This window comes from Scyliorhinus torazame, chromosome 19, assembly GCF_047496885.1.
Source record: "Scyliorhinus torazame isolate Kashiwa2021f chromosome 19, sScyTor2.1, whole genome shotgun sequence".
Classification (NCBI taxonomy): Eukaryota; Metazoa; Chordata; class Chondrichthyes; order Carcharhiniformes; family Scyliorhinidae; genus Scyliorhinus; species Scyliorhinus torazame.
In genome coordinates, this window is record NC_092725.1 from 53,968,159 (window position 1) to 53,996,134 (window position 27,976).

A 27,976-nucleotide genomic window follows, 5' to 3' on the forward strand; every position below is an offset into this window, starting at 1 on the left:
TCCTTGAACAAGCTCCACATTTCCTTTGTGCCCATCCCCTGCAGTTTTCCTCTCCATCCGATGCATCCTACATCTTGCCTCATCGCATCATAATTGCCTTTCCCCCAGATATAACTATTGGCCTGCGATATATATATACCTATCCCTTTCCATCACTAAAGTAAACAAAGTTTAAAGTTGCTACAGTCTTGTAGATGGAATAGACTGCTCCCATAGTACATTAGTGATGGAGGGATTGAATGTTTCAGGGGTTCCGATCAAGCGGTCTGGTTTGTCCTGGATGGTGTTGAGCTTCTTGAGTGTTGTTGGAGCTGCACTCATCCAGGCAAGTGGAGAGTATTCCATCACACTCCTGGCTTGTGCCTTGTAGATAGTAGACAGGCTTTGGGGACTCAGGAGGTGAGTTATTCATCACAGAATTCCCAACCTCTGACCAGTTCTTGCAGCCACTGTATGTATATGGTAGGTCCAGTTCAGTTTCTGGCCAATGATAACCGCCAGGAATTGATATTGGAGGATTCAGTGGTGGTAATGCCATTGAATGTCAAAACGTGATGGCGAATTTCTCTCTTGTTGGAGATGATCAGTGCCTGTCACTTACATGGTGCGAATGTTAGTTGCCATTTATCAGTTCACTAGGTTTATGTTTCATTTTTCGGTGTGTCTGGTGCTGCTCCTGCCATGCTCTCCTGCACTCTTCATTGAACCAGGGTTGATCCCCTGGTTTGGTGGCAATGGTAGAGTGGGGGATATGCTGGGCCATGAGGTCACAAATTGTTGTTGAGTACAATTCTGCTGCTGATGGCTCACAGCACCTCATGGATGCCCAGTCTTGAGTTGCTAGTTCTGTTCAAAATCTGTCCCATTTCATGCAGTGGTAGTGCCACACAACACGACGGAGGGTATCCTCAGTGTCATAATATACATCTATGTATATAATGGAGTGCAGACAGGCAGTGATTGACACACAGGATGACCAGTGGGCACACTGAACCGAGCAGCCAATCACCAGACAGGACACGACCACTATAAAGCCAGAGTGCACCAGTTTTCCCGCGCTCTCGGGACCCAGCCTCTGAGACAGTCAGAGTTAGTGAGCTGGCCAGTGAAAACACCATGTGGTAGCTAGTAAGTCTGGTTAGGATAGTATCAGGTCTCCATTCAAGTCAGCATAGTGTCAACCCACAGTTGAACATGTATAATAGTTTAGATGTTAAATAAAATCGTGTTGCATCTTATCAAGTGTTGGAGATCTGTCTCTCGCTACACTGCATCAAGTGCAGTCCACATCGACCCAGCCTACCCAACACATCATGGGACCAGTGAGTGATGCTGAAAATTGACAGACCTACCTTGAGTGAATCAGCGTTGACCAGCAAATAGACGGACCTACCTTGAGTGAATCAGCGTTGACCAGCAAACAGCCATCCGGTGACATGGAAAACGTCCTCCCTCCTCCGCAGCTCCGCATCGCCGGCAACCTTAGTGCAAATTTCAAACAAAAGTTCCAACTCTATCGAGAAGCCACCAACCTCGAGGCCGCATCGGACGCCAGGAAGATTGCACTATTCCTCTCCAAAGCCGGGGACCATGTCATCCACATCTACAACTCCCTTACATTCGCTGAAGGCGAAGACAAGACGAAATTTAAAACAGTCCTACTGAAGTTCGACAGCCACTTCGACATTGAGGTGAATGAGACCTTTGAACGGTACGTTTTCCAGCAGAGGTTTCAGGGTAAGGATGAACCTTTTCAATCCTTTCTGACCCATCTCCGCATCCTCGCGCAGTCATGTAACTATGACTCGACCACTGATTCCATGATCCGGGATCAGATCGTTTTCGGGGTCCACTCCGATTCCCTTCGCCAGCAGCTCCTGAAAGTCAAGCAGCTCACCCTCACCATCGCCATCGAAACGTGCGTTCTCCACGAACATGCTAACAATCGGTACTCCCACATCAGGGCGGCAGAAACGGCAAAGCTAACCTCCCACGAGGCGGAACGGGTGCAGGCCATCACACAAATGCAGGGCCTAAGTATCGCCGAGAGTGGCCATTCCGCGCACTTTTCCCGGGCCCCTGCGCATGCGCGCCACGACCGAGGGGACGGCGAGACCGACGACCAGACTGCACTGGTGGGTACGCCGTTCGACCGCAATGCGCATGTGCGATGGCGCACGGATCGCGCTGACGTTGGCATCATGATGTGTCCGAATTGTGGCTCCGCCCATTTAAAGCGGCAATGTCCGGCAAAATCACAACGGTGTCTACAGTGTGGCAAGCTTGGCCACTACGTAGCCCTTTGCAGATCGGCTCCACTGCCCAGCATCCAGCGATCCCAGCCACGGCGCAGAAGCGTCTGTTCAACACAGCAGGTCATGCCAGACTCCAACCCTGACAGCCCACAGATCCTGATGCTGCGTGCCTCAAATCTCCATACCGGGTGGGCATCATTACGAAGCATGCGCTGCCTTTCTCCAAGACAGTGAAGCACCTCCTGATCCTCAGCGTGGATCCCGACGACGAGTGGTGTGCTGTCCTCACAGTCAACAAGGCTCGCATCCGGTTCAAACTGGACACCGGCGCATCTGCGAACCTCATCTCCAAATCCGATCTCAACTCCATCCGTGTCAGACCAAGCATTCTTCCACCGGCCTGCCAGCTCCTTGACTACAATGGCAATGACATAGCTGCCAGTGGCTCATGCCAACTCGGAGTTTCCAATAAGTTATTTAAAGCGACACTGCGATTTGAGATTGTGGGGCCTGACAGAGCATCCCTGCTCGGTGCTCGGGCCTGCAAACTCCTGAACTTGGTTCAGCGAGTCCACACCATGTCATCCTCACAGGCGACGGCCTCACCTGATGAGAACTTCCAGGCTGAAATTGATGACATCATCACGCAGTACCACAGCGTGTTCGACGGAATGGGCACACTCCCAGACTGATACAAAGTCCTACTCAAACCGAACGCCACCCCTGTGATCCACGCACCACGTCAGGTGCCGGCACCCCTCAAGGACAGCCTCAAGCAGCAGTTACAGGACCTCCAGGACCAGGGCATCATATCAAAGGTCACAGAGCCCACGGACTGGGTCAGCTCCAAGGTCTGCGTCAAGAAGCTGTCAGGGGAGCTTAGAATCTGCATCGACCTCAAGGATTTAAACCGCAACATCATGAGGGAACATTACCCGATACCAAAACGAGAAGAGTTGACCAGCGAGATGGCTCATGCCAAACTCTTTATGAAGCTGGACGCCTCCAAGGGGTTCTGGCAAATACAGCTGGATGCATCCAGTCACAAGCTGGGCACATTCAATACCCCGTTTGGTCGCTACTGCTACAACCGGATGCCTTTTGGCATCATCTCTGCCTCAGAGGTATTTCACCGCATCATGGAACAGATGATGGAGGGTATCGAGGGGGTGCGCGTGTATGTTGACGATGTCATAATCTGGTCCATAACTCCTTAAGAACACATCGATCGCCTCAAGCAGGTGTTCCACAGAATCCATGAACATGGCCTCCGACTCAACTGAGCCAAGTACTGGTTCGGTCAATCAGAAATCAAATTCCTTGATGACCACATCTCGCAGCAAGGCGTGCAGCCAAATGCTGACAAGGTCTCGCCGATCAACGCCATGAAGACCCCAGAGGACAAGAAGGCGGTCCTCCGCTTTCTAGGGATGGTCGACTTCCTCGGGAAGTTCATTCCCAACATAGAGAAGATGAGACTTCACAAGGACTATGAGGTGATCGCTCCTGTCAATATTGTCATGGACAGATGAATCTGCAACAGGAAAATTGATGCAGACAAGGTCTCAAAGGCTTTTCCTTCTTGTTAGTTCCCTCACCACCTGCTGTCGACCCAGTCCAGCAGCTATGTCCTATTTAGAAGCTGGCTAGCTCAGTCAGCAGTGATTCTACCGAGCATTCTTGAATGTAGACATTGAAGCCCCCCCCCCAACCATCAGGGTTTCTTCCAGTTGTTGTTCAACATGGAGGAGGAATGGTTCATCACCTGAGGTGGGTGGTGGTGGGTGGTAATCAGAAGGAGGTTTCCTTAGCCATCTTTAACCTCAAGCCGTGAGACCTCATGAGATGCACAATCAATTTTGAGGACTTCCTCCTGACTGTATATCACTGTGCTGCCATGCCAAGTGGGTCTATCCTGCCAGTGGGACAGGACATACCTAGCGATGGTAATACCTGGGACATTGTCTTTAAGGTATGATCCCATGAGTATGGCTATGTCAGACTGTTGCTTGACTAGTCTGTCAGACAGCTCTCCCAATTTTGGCACAAGCCCCCAGATGTTAGTAAGGAGGACTTTGCAGGGTCGCAAGGCTGGGTTTGCTGTTATCATTTCCGGTGCCTAGGTTGATGCCAGGCAGCCCATCTTCATCATATGACAATCTGATATTGTTTATATAAATTACATTCCCCATATTATATTCCTAATTGCTTCCTTTTTATGACTTTAACAGACAAAAGAATTCCACACGCAGGGAAGTGTCGCGTAAAGTTTAGGGATTGGGGTCAGCAGAGGCAACCAGAATTGTCCCAGTTACTGTAAAAAGTCTCTAAAGATAGACTAAAGGATGTGTGGGTTAACTGACCTCGCGGTGATCTTCCTTCCCCCATCTCCTCCCACAGCCTGTTTCTAATATGGTTTCCATTGATGTTTCAGGAGCAAATCATCAACGGGTTTCCTTCAGTCTACCAACAGGTGCGTGATTTGTCAGCCTTCTGTATTTTTTCATTATTGTCGGGATTCTCAAGCTAGCCCTCTGAAATCATTTCAGCGTCAAATTCACCGTCACATTGAATATCCTTAATACTTCTGGAGAATTCTCTCAGCCAAATCTCTTTTAGAAACTGAATAGCTTGCAACCATCCGACCATCTGTTCATATTTCCAACGAGAGAACAACCTTGTAACTCACCTCAAGGGGCTGGTTTAGCACAGTGGGCTAAGCAGCTGGCTTGTAATGCAGAATAAGGCCAGCAGTGCGGGTTCAATTCCCATACCGGACTCCCCGAATGTGGCAACTGGGGGCTTTTCACAGTAACTTCATTGAAGCCTGCTTGTGACAATAAGATATTATTATTATTAGAATTTGGATGGGTTCCTCGATGATGCCACAAACAGAACTGCCAATTTGGGGCCATAAGGAAAAGCAGACTTTAAGTCTGGGTGGGATTCTGTAGCTGCCAGGGGTAGGTTAAGAGAGGTGAGACCCAATACACTAACAAACGGGAAAACCCAACTGAATGCAGTAACATTAAAAAAGCCTCCCAGTTTTTTGAAGGTTCTAATCTCAGGCAGTGATGTGGTATCAGTGGATACAGAAACCTTCAGTTCTGTGACATTAGAACATTCAAAGTGTTGACTTTCTGGTGGTTTTCAGAGAAAATCGTGCTATCACTGAACCACAGCTGATACAATACCGACGCTGGTCCTCCTAAATCACTGTCCCTTCAATATCCCTCTTTCTCTGATCTATCTGCTTCCCTTTCAAATGTATACAACTTGCATTTCTATAATGCCTTTGACATCCCAAGATGCTCGATGAGAGCGTTATTAAACAAAATTTGACATTAATCCATGTATGGGCGTAAGACCATAAGATATCGGGGTAGAATTAGGCCATTCAGCCCATTGAGTCTGCTCCACCATTCGACATGGCTGTCATGACGAATTAGAATCGGAGACTAAAGGATTGGTGAAAAGGGGTAGGTTTTGACAAGGGTCTTCAAAGAGGGAAGGAAGGGAAGGAATTGTAGAATTGAAGGCAGCTGAAAGCACGACCGTCAACGGTGAAGCAGTAAAAATCCAGGAGGCACAGGGGGCCCGAGGTGGAGGAGCGCAGAGTTCTTGCAGGAGTTAGAGATAGGGAGAGGGTGAGGCCATAGAGGGATTTAAAAAGAAGAATGAGTTTTAAAATTCAAGGCACCGACACACCAGAAGCCAGCGTAGGTCAGTGAGTACTGGGGTGAACAGTGAACAGGACTTGGTGCAAGTTGGGAGATGGGCAGCAGATTTTTGAATGAGCTCATTTATGGAGTTGCAGTGTGTGCGCTTCCAACCAGGAGATGTCTGGAAAAGGAAAGTCTGGAGGTAACTAAGGTACGAATTTCAGCAGCAAAAGAGTTGGTGGCAGAGATGGGAGATGTGTGGGATTTGGTTAGACTGACTTGCTAAGGAAAGAATATGGGCCTGGTGTGTTCGGATGGTGGAATTTCCCGGCTCAATACTCAAGGAGTTGGTGGACAACGCATCGCCCCCCCCCCCCCCCGATACTGGCTGCCCGGCAGCAATTTAACACTCCCAAGTGTCTGGAGACAGGACTTCCAAACTTAACTCAGGAGGAAGCCCTGCCTCATGGAGATGCCGGCCAGTCAGTTGGGCCATCAGCTCTCTGGACCAGGAAGTGCCAGGACCTGCAGTGTATGAGACTGGGGTTAAATAGAAAATAGGAGCAGGAGGAGGCCATTCGGCCCTTCGTGCCTGCTTCGCCATTCATTATGATCATGGCTGATCATCTAACTCAATAGCCTGATCCCGCCTTCCCCCCCATATTCATTGATCCCCTTTGTCTCAATTGCTTCTTGAAAACACAGAATGTTTTGATCTCAACTACTTCCTGTGGCAATGAATTCCACAGGCTCACCACTCTCTGGGTGAAGAAATTTCTCCTCATCTCTGACCTGAATGGTCTACTCCGTATCCTTCAGCTATGACTCCTGGTTTTGGGCACCCCCAACATCGCGATCCTCCTTCTTGCATCTACCCTTTCTAGTCCTGTTAGAATTTTATAGATCCCTATGAGATCCCCCTTCATTTTTCTGAACTCCAGCGAATACAATCCTAACCAACTCAATCTCTCATACGTCAGTCCCGCCATCCCAGTAATCAGTCTGGTAAACCTTTGCTGCACTCCCTCTATAGCAAGAACAACCTTCCTCAGATAAGGAGACCAAATCTGCACACAATATTCCAGGTGTGGCCTCACCAAGGCCCTGTATAATTGCAGCAAGACATCCCTGCTCCTGTACTCAAATCCTCTCGCTATGAAGGCCACCATGCTATTTGCCTTATTTAACGCCTGTTGCATCTATATGCTTACCTTCAGTGACTCGTGTACAAGGAAACCCAGGTCTCATTCCACTTTACCCCTTCCTAATTTATGGCCATTCAGGTAGTAGTCTGCCTTCTCGTTTTTGCTACCAAAATGGAAAACCTCACATTTACCCAAATTACACTGCATTTGCCATTAATTTGCCCACTCAAACAACTTGTCCAAATCACATTGAAGGATCTCTGCATGCTCCTCACAACTCACCCTCCTACCCAACTTTGTGTCATCTGCAAATTTGCAGATATTACATTTTGGTTGCCTCATCTAAATCATTAATATATATTGTGAATAGCTGGGGTCCCAGCACCGAGCCATGCTGTACCCCACTAGTCACTGCCTGCTATTTGGAAAAAACCTGGTTAATTCCGACTCTTTCTGTCTGCCAAACAGTTTTCTAACCATCTCAATACACTACCCCTAATCCCATGCAATTTAATTTTACACGCTAATCTCTAATCTTTGTCAAAAGCCTTCTGAAAGCCCAAATAAACAATATCCACCGGCTCACCCTCATCAACTCTACTAGTTACATCTTCGAAGAATTCCAGTTGATTTGTCAAGCATGAGATCCCCTTCATTAATCCACACTGACTCTGTCTGTCCCTGTTTTCTAAGTGCGCTGCTATAAAATCTTTGATAATGGATTCTAGAATGTTCCCCACTACTGATGTCAGGTTTATTGGTGTATAATTCCCTGTTTTCTCTCTACCATTTCTAGTGAAGTTACATTAGCTATCCTCCAATCTGTAGGAACTGTTCCAGAGTCTTTAGAATCTTAATGTGGAGATGCCAGCTGGGGTGGGCACAGTAAGAAGTCTTACAACACCAGGTTAAAGTCCAACAGGTTTGTTACGAATCACTAGCTTTAGGAGCACTACTCCTTCCTCTTTTAAAAAAAAAAAATGTTTATTAAAAGTTTTTAAACAAAATTTTCAACCATACAAACAACCCCCCCCCCCCCCGTAACAACAAAGAAAGAATGCTCGCATAGCCAGACATGAACATGGCAAATCAATATGATACAGAACTTTGTACATTGGATTCCTCCCGTGCGTGTCAGTTTTCCAGATTGTTCGTGTTTTCTTGCTCAAATGCCCCCCAGAAAAAAAAAACTCCCCCCCCCCCACCCCCCACGAAAGATATCCCCCCTTCACCCCCCCCTCCCCCCCCCCCCCTGGGTTGCTGTTGCTGCTGCCCGACCTTCATCTAACGCTCCGCGAGATAGTCTAGGAACAGTTGCCACCGCCTGTAGAACCCCTGCGCAGACCCTCTCAAGGCAAACTTTATCCTCTCCAACTTAATAAACCCTGCCATATCATTTATCCAGGCCTCCACGCTGGGGGGCTTCGCCTCTTTCCACATTAACAAGATCCTTCTCCTGGCTACTAGGGACGCAAAGGCCAGAATGCCGGCCTCTTTCGCCTCCTGTACTCCCGGCTCGTCCACTACTCCAAATAGGGCTAGCCCCCAGCTTGGCTTGACCCGGACTTTCACCACCTTAGATACTATTCCCGCAACTCCCCTCCAGAACCCCTCCAGTGCCGGGCATGACCAAAACATATGGACATGGTTCGCCAGACTTCCTGAGCACCTCCCACATCTGTCCTCCACTCCAAAGAACCTACTCAGCCTCGCCCCCATCATATGCGCTCTGTGCACTACCTTACATTGTATCAGGCTAAGCCTGGCACACGAGGAAGAGGAATTAACCCATTTTAGGGCATCAGCCCACAGCCCCTCCTCAATCTCCTCCCCCAGCTCCTCTTCCCATTTACCTTTCAGCTCCTCTACCAAAACCTCACCCTCTTCCTTCATCTCCTGGTATATCGCCGACATCTTGCCCTCTCCGACCCATATGCCCGCAATCACCCTGTCTTGAATCCCCTGTGCCGGGAGCAACGGGAATTCCCTCACCTGCCGCCTCACAAATGCCCTCACTTGCATGTACTTGAACGCGTTTCCCGGGGGTAGACCAAATTTCTCCTCCAGCGCCTCTAAACTCGCAAACGTCCCATCGATGAACAGGTCCCCCATTCTTCTAATCCCTGCCCGATGCCAGGTCTGGAACCCCCCGTCCATCCTTCCTGGGACAAACCGATGGTTATTCCTAATCGGGGACCACACCGAGGCGCACTGCTCCTTCCTCAGGTGAATGAAGAGGTAGGTTCCAGAAACATACATATAGACAAAATCAAAGATGCAACACAATGCTTTGAATGTGAGCTTTTGCAGGTAATTAAGTCTTTACAGATCCAGAGAGAGGGGTAATCCCAGGTTAAAGAGATGTGAATTGTCTCAGGCCAGGACAGTTGGTAGGATTACGCAAGCCCAGGCCAGATGGTGGGGGATGAATGTAATGCGACATGAATCCAAGGTCCCGGTTGAGGCAGTACTCATGTGTGCGGAACTTGGCTATAACTTTCTGTTCGTCGTCAATGAAGTTACTGTGAAAAGCCCCTAGTCGCCACATTCCGGCACCTGTTCGGGGAGGCTGTTATGAGGCTTTAACCTGGTGTTGTAAGACTTCTTGGAAGATGACCACCAATATATCCACTATTTCTAAAGCCACTTCCTTAATTACTCTGAATGTAGATTATCAGACCCTGGGGAATTATCAGCCTTCAATCCCATTAATTTCTCCACACCATTTCGCTACTCATATTGATTCCTTCAGCACCTCCCTCTCACTTAATCCTGCGTTCACCAACATTTCTGGTATCTTATTTACTTCCTCCTTTGAGAAGACAGAACCAAAGCATGTATTTAGTTGCTCAGCCATTTCTTTGTCCCACATAATAAATTCCCCTATTTCTGACTGTAAGGGACCTACATTTGTCTTCACCAATGTATTTCTCTTCACATAGCTATAAAATCTTTTACAGCCAGTTTGTATTGTTCCCTGCAAGTTTACTCTCGTACACTTTAACCAACACTGTGTTCCCACCCTCTTTTCCTTTTTATCTGTCCTTCCGAAATACTGAAACCCCTGGACGTTCAGTTCCCATCCCTAGTCCCCCTGCAGCCATGTCTCCGTAGTCCCGATTATATCCGTTGACATCTATCTGCGCGATTAGTTCATCCGCCTTTATGCGAATGCTCCATGGGTTAAGCCACAAAGCCTTTAGGCTTGTCGCTTTAACATTACTTGTTCAGGTGTGACGTGACATGGCCATTGCCCCCCCCCCCCCACCGCCCTCCTCCCCCCTCAACCATGCAAGGTGTTGTAGCGGGGAATGGTGTTCCATGGTCATGGAGAATTTAGAGGGTGGAGAAGGGCATGCACAGTTTTAAGGACTATCACAAATAAACCATAATAGACTTGGTTAAAGTGCAAATTTCCAGAAACATGATAAGTGTAGCAATCATAGAGCACCATGCAAAAATTTGTGAATTCAGAACTTCTTAACCATTTCTTTTAGGTGCTCCCCCAACATCCGCAGCAGGGGAAGAGGCAGCCTGCTGACCCACTGACCCTGTCGCCTTGGGTGACTTTGGTGATTGTCCTCTGAACAGGTGGCCTGGAAGGCCCTGGATTACATTGGCTGTCCTGCTGTGGGGCAGCTGCACCCTCTGCAGTCACAGAGGACGAGGCTGAAGGGGCCACAGGCAAAGAGAGATTAATTTGGGCTGGACACACACGGAGTCCTGAGTGAGGTCCCAGAGGTTTCCAAATGCTGCCCCTCTTCTTTTTGGGTGCCTGAAGGCTGATTTCATGATGGGAATTTGCACCTGGGGGAGGTTATGGTGCCCTGTCTCCTGTACCCCCTCGCGTTGCTCCCCATGACTACAGCAATGGATTGCAAGTCTGCACATCTCCGGCAGAATCTACTGGACCGAGCATATTCTCCATAGAGTCCACCACCCTTCCCATGGAGACCTCCATGTGCATGCACATGTTGGCACCACTTCATCACTAACAGGTGGACAGACTCTTCCACCTCATATGCCACCGTGTTGAGGGCCTCCAACATCGCTGCCTGAGTTTCCCCCATGTCTTGCTGCCTTCCCAGCATCGTCCGCAAGGCTGATTCCAGAAGCCCTTCTTCAGACACGAGCTTAGCAGATGCCTCTTCCCAGCATTCCTCTCCTGTACCGCTGAGCCTGGTTGACCCTGTTTCCTCCTGCTGTGGACACCTGCCAGAGTGGAGACCCTTCCGAAACTAGAATCAATAACCACCGAGATATGTCCCTGGGCTGGTGGAGAGTGCAGGAGTCTGCTGTGGTGCCTCTGCAGGTGCATTTTCTTCCTCCGCAATGTCCTCGCTTCTCTCCAGGCTTGCCTGAGAGCGGGACAGGACGGCCTCAACTTCAGGCCCTGATCTCTCCTTAGCATCACCTGTAAGTGAGAGAGGAGAGAGCGAGTGACTGCATGAGCTTCCCTTAACATGGAGACATTTTAGACTCCGAGCTTTCTACGACATGCATGGGTCTGTACTGGATGGAGTCCCCAAACCTACCTCTCTATCTCCAAAGGATCTGTGCCATTCTACTCCTGCTAGCTGAGCTGCCCACTCCTCGAATTCGATCAGTTCTTTAAGTGTGGATGACCTCCTCCCATCTTCTCCCTCTCTGTTCTATTGTGGCTTAACTTCTCCTGTGCAAAGAGAGAAGATGGGGCTGAGAGCAATTGGGTCTCGGGTATTCCTCGCATGCTTCCAGTCTTATAAATAACCCGATGGATTGTGTGCAGTTTTGGTCTCCTTCTCTGAGGAAGGATGTTCTTGCTCTCGAGGGAGTGCAGCGAAGGTTTACCAGACTGATTCCAGGGATGGTGGGACTGTCATATGAGGAGAGATTGACTAGGTTGGGATTGTTTTTGCTGGAATTCAGAAGAATGAGGGGGGGATCTCATAGAGACTTAGAAAATTCTAACAGGACTAGACAGGGTAGATGAAGGGAAGATGGTACCAATGATGCGTGTGTCCAGAACCATGGATCACAGCCTCAGGATTCAGGGTAAGCCATTTCGGACCGAGATAAGGAGACATTTCTTCACACAAAGAGTGGTGAGCCTGTGGAATTCATTACCACAGGAAGTAGTTGATGCTAAAACTTTGAATATATTCAAGAGGCGGCTGGATATAGCACTGGGGAGAATGAGATCAAAGGCTATGGGGAGAAAGCAGGATTAGGCTATTGAGTTGGATGATCAGCCATGATCGTGATGAATGGTGGAGCAGGCTCCAAGGGCCAAAAGGCCTCCTCCTGCTCTTATCTTCTATGTATGTATGTGTGATTGACGTACTGCCCAGGTGTTAGCTTGTAGCGACATGTGAGGTTTTCCAGCCGTTCCCGCTGGAGGGTTCTTCCGGTCCCGCTGACAGTGACCCCCTGCCGCAAGTTTCCCGGAAAATCCGTTGACAGCAGAGGAGACGGAAGGTCCAATAGCAGACTACCTCCACCACCACAAAATACCCTGGGGGTGGGGTGGAAAATCCCACTATCTGGCCGGTGTTCTCCAATCGTTCGCTAGCGGTGAGATTCTCTGCCCCACCCGTTCTCTTCTATATATATATATATATATTTCTTATTCTGTGTACATCACGGTAAATATACTTTGTTCAAATACCCAATAAAAACATTTATTTTTTAAACAATACAACAAGATTCAGCATTTCAAACAGTTAGCTCATCAGGCTGTCTTTGAATGGCACAATAAATGGATGAACTGACAAAGAATCGACTCCTTCAGGAGAGGAAGTCCCTACTGGCACCCAGCTCGGTTAGAAGCAGCAAAAGATTTTTCAGCTCGCTGTCAGATATTCTCCCTCACCTCTGGCTGAATGTCATAAATGTGGTTACTGACATTGGAAAATAGTTCTCCTTATTTACTCTATCGAGTGCCCTCATAATTGTGCACTCCTCTATTAACTTCCCTCTTAACGTTTTGTGCTCTGAGGAGAACATTCCGGGCTTCTCTCCACCTAACTGAAGCTTCTCACAATAGGTGTCCTGGTCAATTGCATCCCAACCCCCCCCCCCCCCCCCCCCCCCCCCCCGCAACCCCCCCACCCTGGGCCCTGAATATTGTTCTGTGCACTTGTCGTGAAGACTGAAGTCGTACAGCAAGTGGAGGAGCCATGCTGAGAGTTCACCTACACGTTGCAATTGCACTGAGTCACTGGACATGCTGGGGGCGGCACGGTGGCACAGTGGTTAGCACTGCTGCCTCACAGCTCCAGGATCCCGGGTTCAATTCCGGCCTCGGGCGACTGTCTGTGTGGAGTTTGCACTTTCTCCCCGTGTGTGCGCGGGTTTCCTCCGAATACTCCGGTTTCCTCCCACAGTCCAAAGATGTGCAGGTTAGGTGGATTGGCCATGCTAAATTGCCCCTTAGCATCCAAAAGGTTAGGTGGGGTTACTGGGTTACGGGGATAGGGTGGAGGTGTGAGCTTAAGTAGGGTGCTCTTTCCAAGGGCTGGTGCCGACCCGATGGGCTGAATGGCCTCCTTCTGCACTGTAAATTCTATGATTCTATGACCGTACGACTGTTAAGTGCAAACTCAGAAGCACTGCGATTGCTCCTCGTTTTTATTAGACCTGGTGAAGATGCGCGAAACCTTACTTAGCCAGAAGACCATACCTGGAATTCCCTCCCCCGACTCCCCAGTGGTTTCACCCATGGCAGAGGTGACTCGCAATTGACCACTGCTGTTTTCTTCAGGTCCTGCGGATATCTCTGCCATTTTGCTTGGCTTGGTCATCCCACTGACAGGGAACCCGTGGCGGGGTTGACTTTGGCCGGACCAGAAAATCCTGCCCCCTATATTTTCCCCCTGCCACGGTGGCTGTAGCTGTGTTCTTTATGATAACTTGCATTTGTACAGCACCTTTACATAGTAACACATCCCAAGATTCTTCAGAGGTGTGAAATTGGGCAAATCACTGACAATGAGCCAAGCACGATATTTGGACAGAGGGTCAGACAATTGATCAAAGAGGTAAGTTTTAATGAGGAGAGGTTTAGGGGGGAATACCAGAACTTAAGGCTAAGACACTTGAAGACACGGCCACTAATTGTGGAGGGAAATGAATGGGGGATGTACAGTAGGGCGGGATTGAATTTAGAGAATAATTAGAAGCCCTTGGAATAATTATTCATAGGAATGATCCTTATTGTCCCCTTTGTACCACCTATCATCAGCTATAAAGTTCAGACATGTCCTCACTCACCCAATCCCCCTGTTGAGATGGACTGTGCGAGAACAGGATTGGTGTGTTAGCAGTGAAATAATCAGGAATTAGCTGAAAGCACAGCAGGTCCATCAATAAACGAGGACAGGAAGATGTGTGTATGGAGTGGAAAGTTATTTTGAGAAGTGATGCATTGTCAGCTCCACAGTGGCTGACACAATGTGTGTTTGTGTCACTCTGGTGCCTGTCATAGATAACACTGAACTTTCCACATTCCCTCTCTCCACCCTCACCTTTAGGAACGGCCCTGGCTTCGCTCAGACCAACTCGGTGCGGACTGGCCTGGTACAGAATGGGACAGCGCAGAATCGATTTGTTCAGACTGCGCCGATATGGGATAAATCAGTCCAGACTGACACAATGCACTCTGCCAGCAGGTAACAGCCGAGCAGCTCCAAAACATCAACTTCAGCACTTTGTTAACCGAGGATGTTTTAATCTGTTTCGGTGGCTTCGAGAGTGAAGAGAAGTGGAACTAAAAAAACAGGAAAAGCGTCCATCTTCTCTCGCACTCTCAGGCTCACAACCCTTCATGCTCCCCTCTGCCCATTGCACCTTTACTACTGTCTATTTTTCTAATGGAACTCGCGAATCAGGTGATCTGAGATTGTAGAAATTCATTTTTGCCTGTTTATTCTAACGTTTTTTTAGAAAGTGTTTTGTTGAAGGCATTTTTCATGTATACAAAATATAAAAGCCAAACCTCGGCAACAGGTAACAAAACTAACAATCTACTCTCCCCATCTCCCCCCCCCCCCCCCCCCCCCCCCCCCCCGCTGCCGTCTCTCAACTCACTTTAAAGAAGTCAATAAACGGCTTCCACCTAAGGATGAACCCCTATTCTACTCCACGGATGACAAACTTAACTTTTCCCAGGTGCAAACATTCTGCCATAACCTTGCGTTTGGCGGCTTTGAGTCCCGCCAACTCAACAAACTCCATCTCTGGCCTTTCAGGGAGGCAAAAGCCAAGACGTCGGCCTCTCGCTCCACTGAACTCCCAGATTTTCCGACACTCCGAATATCGCCACCTCCGGTCTCGGCTAACTGCCTTTTTAAAAAAAAGTGTTTTCTTCTGTATTGCCTTTCAGATTCAGTGACGTGTCTAGTTTGGTTGAATCAATAAGGTAAATCCACTGCCAACTTAACATATTAAAAGGTCTATAATCACAATTCCTGTTGTCAAAGTTTCTGTGAGCGTATCTTATTTATTTGCCAGTATTTTCCATTGAACCTTGCTGTTGTAGGGTGAGATTTTACAGTCCTGCCGGGGCGGGTCAGAGCCTAAAATGTGGCGAGCCGTTCAAAAGTACATTGGCTTTGGCGGACCTGGAAGATCCCGCCAGCAAGGGTTGCTATAAAATGTCCCCTGTAGTTACAGGTCCTCGTCATGCGGTCGCTCTGATGTCTCTCGTTGAACTTGGCCTCCTTATATTTGAGAAGAAAATTATAGTCATGGTTCAGTTGAAATCTGGCATTCTTCCCTGAAAATGCCAAAGTTTCCTCATGGTTTCCTTCAAGACTGAGATTGAAAGACTTTTGTTATTTAGGAGTATCAAGGAATGTGGAGAAAAGGCGAGTTAATGGAGTTGGGATACGAGTTAGCCATGTGATGAGCAAAGGAATTTCAGATATATATTGTAGTTTATGTATCCGGTGCAGTAACGGTTAAATGCCTGGGCCCGTATGTATGTATCTACTGGATTGGATTGGATTTGTTTATTGTCACGTGTACCGAGGTGAAAAGTGAAAAGTATTTTTCTGAGAGCAGCTCAACAGATCATTAAATACATGGGAAGAAAAGGGAAGAAAAGAAAATACATAATAGGGCAACACAACATATACAATGTAACTACATAAGCACTGGCATCGGATGAAGCATACAGGGTGTAGTGTTAATGAGGTCACTCCATAAGAGGGTCATTTAGGAGTCTGGTGACAGTGGGGAAGGTTTTTACCTTCCCTTACCTTACTGCGGGAAGGGTTTTTAAAAAATCCTCGTTTAAAAGGCAGACAGGGGCAGCACGGTAGCGCAGTGGGTTAGCCCTGCAGCCTCATGGCACCGAGGTCCCAGGTACGATCCAGGCTCTAGGTCATTGTCCGTGTGGAGTTTGCACATTTTCCCCGTGTTTGCGTGGGTTTCACCCTCACAACCCAAAGATGTGCAGGGTAAGTGCATTGGACATGCTAAATTACCCCTTAATTGGAAAAAATTAATTGGGTACACTAAATTTATTTTTATAAATAAATAAATAAAAGGCAGACAGACACTGGGGCAACAGAAGGGATAAAATACAGCATTGTAAAAAATGAGATAATCATTCTTTCCTACTGTGTATAGTGTTTACCTAAATAGCGCTAATGGATTTTTGTTTATAAAAAGAAGGTTCCCCGGGGTTTAGATAATTGAGGAGTTGTGTTTAACCTTAGTCAGATGTCATAACCCAGTGAGTGGGATAGAGATGGTGTAGTTAATGAGAGGAGCCAAGGGGCTGTAGTAGTCAGGTGTTAAGTTTCAGTCTGAACAGAACAGCAGCTTTTTGCCAAATGCTGGGAAGTTAAACAGTAGTTTGACACAGGCAAGAATCTGCAGCCTGTTCCCAAAGGATCTCTCTCTATCAAAGCAGTTTCTCCAAGACATCACTATACAGCAAGTATTCCTGTGTTTGCTAACTGTATTTAAAACGGGATTTTGAACTGAGATGGATTTTGCTTGATTGGAGATAAAAAAGATTGCAGTTAGGAGTTAATGTTTCATTTTATTGTACTGGTAATTGTAAGCTATCTCTTGTATGATGTTAGTTTAATCATGTGTTAGTAATAAAATTTGTTTTAATATACCATATCCTTATTTGTGTGTGAAGTCACTCCTAGATCGAAGTATCCTTTTCTCACAGTCTTACAAATTAAATTAAATATTGGGGTTTCTGTCTTGCGTCTTAGAAACTGTGGGGTCTGGTCCAGGATCGTAATAACCATGTTCTAATTGAATGGTAGAGCAGGCCCAAGAGGCTGAAAGGTCTACACCTGTTCCTATTTGCAACAATTAGTTCAATATTTAGGACAAGGAACCTGAACAGGAGACGTGGAGTGGGAGAAGTGCATTGAGAGGCTTTTGGGAGCGGGTGAGTTGGGGAGTGTTCATTGAAATGCTCTTTCATCAACCCAACAGGAACAGATGGGTATCTAAATATACCCATTAACACCGGACATGATCAGTGCTTCGGGCCAAGTACCTGTCCCTTAAAGGAGACATATTAGTTCCAGCGCTGGGTGGACAGATTGTATTTAGTGGAAGCCGCTACACTGATCCTTATAACACTCCATTAGCTTCCCCTGCCATTTTGAAAATGACCCATTCATTCCTACTCTCTTTTTCTCTCCTTTAGTCAATTCTCAATCCCCACTAACATGGCCCCCATCCGGTGAGCCATAACCTTGTGCATAAATCTCTTGTCTGGTACCTTACTGAATGCCTTCTGAAAATCCAAATACACTTAAAACTATTGGTTCCCTGGTATCAACCTCTGTCAGTTATATGCTCAAACCCACAGTAGATATGTCCAGCAATAAGTGGTCAGCTTTTAACCAAATGTTAACTTTGTTTTTTATCCTCAAAATTGCTACTTCTCCATCCTGGCTTAATGAATGTTAAGAATTCCTCATTGGAAATGTTTCCTTCCAAATCTCATCTATCCACATCACCTCTCTTAATTTTGAAACTTTTACACTTTATTTGTTGAGAATTTAAAAAAAAAATTTAATGCTTGCCATTGCTTATCTACTATAATATCTTTTAATCTAATTTACCAATCTATTTCAACTCACTGCTCACACACATAATTGGCTTTATGTTTACCCTAGTTTTGAACTTAACTACATCACTCTCAAACTCCATACAAAATGTTATCATACAATGCTCATTCTTCCCCAAAGGATCCTTTACCATCAGATTATTAATTAACTCTCTCTCATTGTACTCTACAGGCTAATTGTTTCTTTGTCTCACATGTGTGAAAGGTGACTCTAAACAATTTCCAATAAAGAATTCTTTACATTCATTAAGCCATGATGGAGAATTAGCAATTTTTAAAAAAATAAATATTTTTATTCTCTTCCTTTTTCACATTGTCATCCAAATACACCCACCAACAATCAGTGGTAACAAATACAATGTCAATCCCCTGACCAACAATTCCTCCAACCACCAACCACATGTTAAATAAAAACATCAAAGAAAAGGATTCAGGAATCCACCATCCACCCATAGTCACCAACAAGGAGAAGTAGCAATTTTGAGGCTAAAAAGCAAAGTATACATTTGGTTAAAAGCTGACCAGTAATGAGGTTGGATGTCCTTTTCAGTATTTGTACAATGAGTTCTTACTGTATTGGGGAAAGACAGGAGCTCAAAAGGCACGAGGCATCGCTGATATTCTTCCAAATCCTCAATATTCACCTAACTGTGCCCTTCCCAAATTGAACAATACAATTGTGTCCGCAGGAATTGTAATTAGGGATTGGGGTCAGCTGAGACAATTCAGAACCCTCGCTGTTACTTCAGGAGATCTCTGAAGGTAGATCCAGAGGTCAAAGGATGTGTGTGTTAACTGAGCTCGCGGTGACCTTCCTTCCCCATCCCCTAGCACAGCCTGTTTCTAATATGATTTACATTGATTTTTCAGGAGCAAATCATCAACGGGTTTCCTTCAGTCTACCAACAGGTGCGTGATTTGTCAGCCTTCTGGGTTTTTTTTCTTTATTGTAGGAATTCCCAAACTAGCTTCGACAGCCTAATGCCGTGCTGGCCTCTGAAATCATTTCAGCTTCACATTCACCATCACGTCGAATATCCTTAATACTTCTGGAGAATTCTCTCAGACAAATCTCTTTTAGAAACTGATCAGCTTTATCCCATCCAGCCATCCGCTCAATCTGGGTGGGATTCTATAGCTGCCAGGGGTAGGCTAAGGGAGGTGAGACCCAATACACTAACAAACGGGAGAACCCAACTGAATGCAGTAATATTAAAAAGAGCCTCCCAGTTATTTGGAGGTTCTAATTTCAGACAGTGATGTGGTATCAGTGGATACAGAAACCTTCATTTCTGTGACATTAGAACATTCAAAGTGTTGACTTTCTGGTGGTTTTCAGAGGAAATCGTGCTATCACTGAACCACAGCTGATACAATACCGACGCTGGTCCTCCTAAATAAGGTTATATAAGATTGCAACAGGATCTTGGCCAATTGGGCCAGTGGGCCGATGAATGGCAGATGGAGTTTAATTTGGATAAATGTGAGGTGATGCATTTTGGTAGATCAAATCAGGGCAGGACCTTCAGTTAATGGTAGGGAGTTAGGTAGAGTTACATAACAAAGAAACCTAGGAATACAGATTCATAGCTGCCTAAATGTGGAGTCGCAGGTGGACAGGGTGGTGAAGAAAGCATTCAACATGATCGGTTTTATTGGTCAGAATATTGAATACAGGAGTTGGGACGTCTTGTTGAAGTTGTACAAGACATTGGTAAGACCACACATGGAATACTGTGTCCAGTTCTGGTCATCCTATTATAGGAAGGATATTGTTAAACTAGAAAGAGTGCAGAAGAGATTTACGAGGATGCTACCATGACTTGATGGTCTGAGTTATAAGGAGAGGCTGGATAGGCTGGGACGTCTCTCCCTGGAGCGTAGGAGGCCTATAAAATAATGAGGAGCATCGATAAGGTAGATAGTCCTTATAAGGTAGATAGAACTAGAGGGTGTAGGTTTAAGGTGAGAGGAGAGAGATACAAAAGAGACCAGAGTGGAAATTTCTTCACACACAGGGTGGTGAGCACCTGAAACAGGCTGCCAGAAGCAGTGGTAGAGGCGGGCACAATTTTGTCCTTTAGAACATAGAACGATACAGCGCAGTACAGACCCTTCGGCCCACGATGTTGCACCGAAACAAAAGCCATCTAACCTACACTATGCCATTATCATCCATATGCTTATCCAATAAACTTTTAAATGCCCTCAATGTTGGCGAGTTCACTACTGTTGCAGGTAGGGCATTCCACGGCCTCACCACTCTTTGCGCAAAGAACCTACCTCTGGCCTCTGTCCTATATCTATTACCCCTCAGTTTAAAGCTATGTCCCCTCGTGCCAGCCATTTCCATCCAAGGGAGAAGGCTCTCACTGTCCACCCTATCTAACCCCCTGATCATTTTGTATGCCTCTTCTCTCCAACGAAAACAACCTCAAGTCCATCAGCCTTTCCTCATAAGATTTTCCCTCCATACCAGGCAACATCCTGGTAAATCTCCTCTGCACCCGCTCCAAAGCCTCCACGTCCTTCCTATAATGCGGTGACCAGAACTGTACGCAATACTCCAAATGCGGCCGTACCAGAGTTTTGTACAGCTGGAACATGACCTCATGACTCCGGAACTCAATCCCTCTACCAATAAAGGCCAACACTCCATAGGCCTTCTTCACAACCCTATCAACCTGGGTGGCAACTTTCAGGGATCTATGTACATGGACACCTAGATCCCTCTGCTCATCCACACTTCCAAGAACTTTACCATTAGCCAAATATTCTGCATTCCTGTTATTCCTTCCAAAGTGAATCACCTCATACTTCTCTACATTAAACTCCATTTGCCACCTCTCAGCCCAGCTCTGCAGCTTATCTATGTCCCTCTGTAACCTGCTACATCCTTCCGCACTGTCGACAACACCACCGACTTTAGTATCGTCTGCAAATTTACTCACCCACCCTTCTGCGCCCTCCTCTAGGTCATTGATAAAAATGACAAACAGCAATGGCCCCAGAACAGGGGGTCGGAGAATGGCCGTTGGCCGCCGGAACCGGAGATTGGGCGGGGGCGGGAATCGGGCCACGCCGGTTGGCGGGACCCCCCGCTCAATTCTCCGGCCCAGATGGGCCGAAGTCGCGCCCAGAAATTGCCTGTCCCGCCGGCGTAAATCAAACCTGGTATTTACCGGCGGGACCAGGCGGCGTGGGCGGGCTCCGGGGGGGCGCGGGGCGATCTGACCCTGGGGGTTGTCCCCACGGTGGCCTGGCCCGCGATCGGGGCCTACCGATCCGCGGGTGGGCCTGTGCCGTGGGGGCAATCTTTCCCTTCCGCCTTCGCCACGGCCTCCACCATGGCGGAGGCGGAATAGACTCTCCCCACTGCGCATGCGCGGGAAATTGTCGGTGCCCGCTGACGCTCCCGCGCATGCGCCGCATTTCCGCGCCAGCTGGCGGGGCAACAAATGCCATTTCCGCCAGCTGGCGGGGCGGAAATCCCTCCGGCGTCGGCCTAGCCCCTCAATGTTGGGGCTAGGCCGCCAAAGATGCGGAGCATTCCGCACCTTTGGGCCGGCGCGATGCCCGTCTGATTGGCACCGTTTTTGGTGCCAGTCGGCGGACATCGCGCCGTTGGTGGAGAATTTTGCCCCAGATCCTTGTGGTCTGCCACTTGTAACTGAACTCCATTCTGAACATTTCCCATCAACCACCACCCTCTGTCTTCTTTCAGCTAGCCAATTTCTGATCCACATCTCTAAATCACCCTCAATCCCCAGCCTCTGTATTTTCTGCAATAGCCTACCGTGGGAAACCTTATCAAGCGCTTTACTGAAATCCATATACACCACATCAACTGCTCTACCCTGGTCTACCTGTTCAGTCACCTTCTCAAAGAACTCAATAAGGTTTGTGAGGCATGACCTCCCGTCACAAAGCCATGCTGACTATCCCTGATCATATTATTCCTATCTAGATGATTATAAATCTTGTCTATAGAAAGCCTTTAAAAAGCAGTTAGACAGCTACATGGGCAGGGTGGGTATAGAGGGATGTGGGCCAAATGCAGGCAAGTGGGACTAGCTTAGTGATAGAAATTGGGCTGCATGGACCAGCTGGGCCAATGGGCTTGTTTCCGTGCTGTAAACATCTGTGACTCTAAATCACTGTCCCTTCAATAGTCCTCTTTTTCTCATCTATCTGCTTCCCTTTCAAAGAATCAAGTTTTAAAATTCAAGGCACCGGCCCATCAGAAGCCAGAGTAGGTCAGTGAGTACTGGGGTGATAGGTGATCAGGACTTGGTGCAAGTTGGGAGATGGGCAGCAGATTTTTGAATGAGCTCTTTACGGAGTTGCAGTGTGTGCGCGTCCAGCCAGGAGACCACTGGGAAGGGAAAGTCTGGTGGTAACTAAGGCGCGAATGAGAATTTCAGCAGCGAATAAGCTGAGGCAGGGGACAGAAATGGGAGATGTGCGGGATGTGGAAATAAGATGTCTTTGTAAAAAAGGAACATGGTGTTGTTGGAAGCTCAGTTCAGATCGAATAAAAAGCTAATCTGGTTTGGCCTCAGACCTGGGGGGGGGGGCAGGGAATTTGAATGAAGTCAGGGGCTAGGTAACGGGCTTTGCCAGCACCAACCTAAGACAATGGCTTCAGTCTTATTATAAATAAAATATTTAGTTAGAGAAAACCTCTGCTAACCGAATGCCGGACGTCAGGAGTCAAGAGAGATGGTGCTGTGGTAGAGCTGGGTACATCCTCAGAGGTTTTCCCAATACATTCAGAGCAAGAGGATAACTAAGGATAAAGTAGGGCCTATCAAAGGTGTACTTGGTAACTAGTGGGTTGATTCAGAGGAGATGGGCAGAGGTCTCAATGAGTACTTTGTCTCCACTAAGGTGATGGATGATTCAGACATCCTAGTTGAAGATGGGGGAGTGTGGAATATTACATACAATAAGCATAGTGTCAGAAGAAGTAGAGGAGGGATTGGCATCTTTGGATAAATCTCAGGGCTATGTGACGTGTCTCCCAGGTTGTTGAAAGAAGCCAGGGAGGAAATAGCGGATGTTCTGAGAATCATTTTCCAATCCTCACCTAGATACAGAAATTTCGGAGGTCTGCGAAGATTGTACCATTATTTAAAAAGTGTGCGAGGGATAGGTCAGAAAACTATAGGCCGGTCAGTCTGACTTCAGTGGTAGTCAAATTATTGTAAACAATTCTGAAACACCAGATAAACGGTCACTTAAAAAAGCACAGGTTGGTCAGGAACAGTCAGCATGGTTTTGTTAGGAGATGTCTAACTTTTAATAGAATTTTTTGAGGAAGTAACAAGGAGGATTGATGAGGGTAGTGTAGTGCATGCCATCTACCTGGATTTCAATAAAGTCTGACAAACCTTGGCAGACTGGTTAAAAAAAGTAAAATCTCATGGAATACAGGAAAATGTGGCAGGTTGGATCCAAAATTGGATCAGTGACAGGAAAAAAAAGGGTAATAGTCAATGGATGTTTTTGCAAATGGATAACCGTTTTCAGTCGTGTTCTACAGAGCTCAGTGTGGGAGCCCTTTTTGTTTGTTGTATATATTAATGATTTAGACTTAACTGAGGGAGGCATGAGTGGGAAATTTGCAGGTTACACAAGAATTGCCATGTAGTTGATAGTGAAGAGGATAGCTGTTGACTCCAGAATGATATCAATGGTTTGATTGAGTTGGCAGCAAAGTGGCAAATGGAATTCAATCCATAAAAGTGTGAGGTAATGCAATTGGGGAGGGCAAACAAAGCAAGGGAATACTCAATAAATGGGAAGATATTGAGAGGGGTTGAGGAAGTGAGAGACCTTGTCCATAGACAATGTCCACAGATTCTTGGAGACGTCAAGATAGGTGGACAAGCTGAGTCAAAATGCTTTCCTTTATTGGGCGAGGTATTGAATTCAAAAGCAGGGATGTAATGGAGGAACTGTATAGAACACTGGTTAGGGCACAGCTGGAGTTCCGTGCACAGTCCGGATCACCACATTATAGGAAGGACATCATTGCTCTGGGGAGAGTGCAGAAGGGATTTACAAGAAGGTTACCAGGGCTTGAAAATTGCAGTATGCGGAGAGATTGGATAGGCTAGGGTTATTTTCCTGAGAACAGAGGAGGCTAAGGGGTGACCTAATTGAGATGTTCAAAATTATGAGGTGCTTGGACACGGTAAACAGTAAAAACTTGTTTCCCCTAGCTGAAGAGTCAATTACTAGGGGGCATAGATTTTTTTTTAAAATTAGAGTACCCAATTTTTTTTTCAATTAAGGGGCAATTCATGGCCAATCCACATGAAGACAATTTTCTAGCCTCCTTTTATCTTTTATTGCGATTCTCTCGCCTATATTCCTCCTTCATAAACGTCTTGCCAACTAGTGGAATCAGCTGTCACTGTTTGTGAACACCTGTCTCCAGTCACCGCTTAGCTTGAGGTGAAATGTGTTTTGAAGATTCAAAATTTAATTGATCTCATTAGAAACAAAATGTATACATGAGCTCCCCCTGTTGGCATTTTTGCCTTGGGTTACAGCAAAAAAAAACAGATTCCATTAGCAAATAAAGTTGCCTGTAAATTATACTTGACCACTGGGGATCATCTAAAATGGCGACCATAGCCTTTCTGAAAGGTGATAAATAGCTTGCCATCAGATCATTCTTTAAAGCTTTTATTGATGGTCACTTTTATTTACTAGTACACACACACAACCAGTAAGACACAAGAATTAACTGAAGACACAGGGCGGGATTCTCCACCGGCGGGAGTCTCCGTTTTGCCCGCACCCCATTGATCGGCCGGCGTAACGGAGAATCCTACCGGCGGGTCGAGGCAGAAATGTGGTGCGGCGGGGCGGAGAATCCAGCCCCCTGTGTCTCAAACAATTAGCCCATTACACTAGAATGTTTAATAAGTGCATGTAACTCAGGGCAGTTGGCAGAAAACTGTTTCATGTGGAATCCATTTCTTTGCTGTGAATAATGTGATTTTTATTTTCAGTTAATGCTGATTAATCTCCTGCAAACTGAAGCTCACAATCCAGAGCTGTGTTGTATGCTATGGAAAGCTCTTTTTATTTTAAATTCCTTCATGGGATATTAGCCTATCCCTAATTGCCTGTGAGAAGATGGTCGTGCTTTTAGGGAAGGAGCTCCGAGACTTTGAACCGGGGACAGTGAAGGAAGTGTTTAAAGTCAAAGATTGGATATGGTTTGGAGGAGGACCTCCAGCTGATGGTGATTCCCAGCTGCTGCCCTTGTCCTTCTAGGTGGTGGAGGATGAGTGTTTTGGAAGGTCCTGGCAAAGAATCTTTGATGAATTGCTGCTGTACATTTTGCCGATGGTGCACACTGCAGTTACTGTTGGTTGGTGGTGGAGGGAGTGAATGTTTAAGGCAGTGGATGAGGTGCCAATCAAACAGGTTGCTTTGTCTTGGATGATGTTAAGATTCTTGAGTGTTGTTGGAACTGCACTCATCCAGGCAAGTGGGGAGTATTCCATCACACTCCTGACTTGTGCCTTGTAGCTGGTGGACAGGCTTTGGGGAGTTAGGGGGTGAGATGCTCACTGCAAAATACTCAACCTGTGACCTTCTCTTGTAACCATATGGCAATTTATATGACTTGTTCAGTTCAGTTTTTGGTCAAAGGTAACCCCAGGATGTTGATAGTGGGGAATTCAGCTATGATAATGCCACTGAAAGTCAAAGGGAGATGATGGTCATTGCCTGGCACTCGTCTAACACAACCTTACTTGCCATATATCAGTCCAAGCCTGAATATTGTACAGTTCTGGATGCAAATGAACACAGACGGCTTCAGTATCTGAGGAGTCACGAATGGTACTGAACATCCCCATCTCTGACCTTATGCTGATTTACAGCCAGTAGCATGGAGTGGCCATTGTTGTGTTATGGGTGCTTTAGTATGGATCTCACAGCTGTGATGTCTTATTTTTAAAGTTTAGAGTACCAAATTCATTTTTTCCAATTAAGGGGCAATTTAGCGTGTTCAATCCACCTACACTGCACATCTTTGGGTTGTGGGGACGAAACCCACGCAAACACTGGGTGAATGTGCAAACTCCACACGGACAGTGACCCAGAGCCGGGATCGAACCTGGGACCTCGGTGCCGTGAGGCAACAGTGCTAACCACTGCGCCACCGTGCCGCCCTTGCTGTGATGTCTCATTGATGAGATCTTGAGATGTGTATGTTTAAACATGCAACCTTTATTAGTAGTCTTTCAAAGGTATGGTCATGCATGATTCAGCACCACCATGCAGGCTGGCGACTTGGTTACAGAGTTCTATTTCTAGACTGTTCTCCGAGAGTCTGTTGCCATGTGACTGTATACATCATACTGTGGGCGGTGATTCTTCACGCCCACATAAACCCTTGCTCTGTTGGGCACCTTTACATTATAATTGCATATCATAACATGCCCCTTTTTTCAACAACAAAGAACAAAGAACAAAGAAATGTACAGCACAGGAACAGGCCCTTCGGCCCTCCAAGCCCGCGCCGACCATACCCGACTAAACTACAATCTTCTACACTTCCTGGGTCCGTATCCTTCTATTCCCATCCTATTCATATATTTGTCAAGATGCCCCTTAAATGTCCCTATCGTCCCTGCTTCCACTACCTCCTCCGGTAGTGAGTTCCAGGCACCCACTACCCTCTGCGTAAAGAACTTGCCTCGTACATCTACTCTAAACTTTGCCCCTCTCACCTTAAACCTATGCCCCCTAGTAATTGACCCCTCTACCCTGGGGAAAAGCCTCTGACTATCCACTCTGTCTATGCCCCTCATAATTTTGTATACCTCTATCAGGTCGCCCCTCAACCTCCTTCATTCCAGTGAGAACAAACCGAGTTTATTCAATCGCTCCTCATAGCTTATGCCCTCCATACCAGGCAACATTCTGGTAAATCTCTTCTGCACCCTCTCTAAAGCCTCCACATCCTTCTGGTAGTGTGGCGACCAGAATTGAACACTATACTCCAAGTGTGGCCTAACTAAGGTTCTATACAGCTGCAACATGACTTGCCAATTCTTATACTCAATGCCCCGGCCAATGAAGGCAAGCATGCCGTATGCCTTCTTGACTACCTTCTCCACCTGTGTTGCCCCTTTCAATGACCTGTGGACCTGTACTCCTAGATCTCTTTGACTTTCAATACTCAATACTCTTGAGGGTTCTACCATTCACTGTATATTCCCTACCTGCATTAGCCCTTCCAAAATGCATTACCTCACATTTGTCCGGATTAAACTCCATCTGCCATCTCTCCGCCCAAGTCTCCAGACAATCTAAATCCTGCTGTATCCTCAGACAGTCCTCGTCGCTATCCGCAATTCCACCAACCTTTGTGTCGTCTGCAAACTTACTAATCAGACCAGTTACATTTTCCTCCAAATCATTTATATATACTACAAAGAGCAAAGGTCCCAGCACTGATCCCTGTGGAACACCACTGGTCACAGCCCTCCAATTAGAAAAGCATCCCTCCATTGCTACCCTCTGCCTTCTATGGCCTAGCCAGTTCTGTATCCACCTTGCCAGTTCACCCCGATCCCGTGTGACTTCACCTTTTGTACTAGTCTACCATGAGGGACCTTGTCAAAGGCCTTACTGAAGTCCATATAGACAACATCTACTGCCCTACCTGCATCAATCATCTTAGTGACCTCTTCGAAAAACTCTATCAAGTTAGTGAGACACGACCTCCCCTTCACCAGCTACAAGGCTCAATCTTTGAGCCCGCCCCACCAGCATTGAGTCGTGGGACCCGCCCCT

At 46.8% G+C, this 27,976-nt stretch overlaps 1 protein-coding gene across 1 annotated transcript in view; it reads left to right on the plus strand.

Moving 5' to 3' along the window:
- The window catches only part of LOC140395956 (uncharacterized), a 193,072-nt gene extending 186,869 nt beyond the window's left edge, over positions 1 to 6,203 (plus strand). The window contains exons 42-43 of the mRNA XM_072483985.1: positions 4,690 to 4,728; positions 6,092 to 6,203. Coding sequence (XP_072340086.1) covers positions 4,690 to 4,728; positions 6,092 to 6,203 — 151 coding nt within the window. The remainder of the gene's footprint in view (positions 1 to 4,689; positions 4,729 to 6,091) is intronic.
- Positions 6,204 to 27,976: the final 21,773 nt, after the last annotated feature.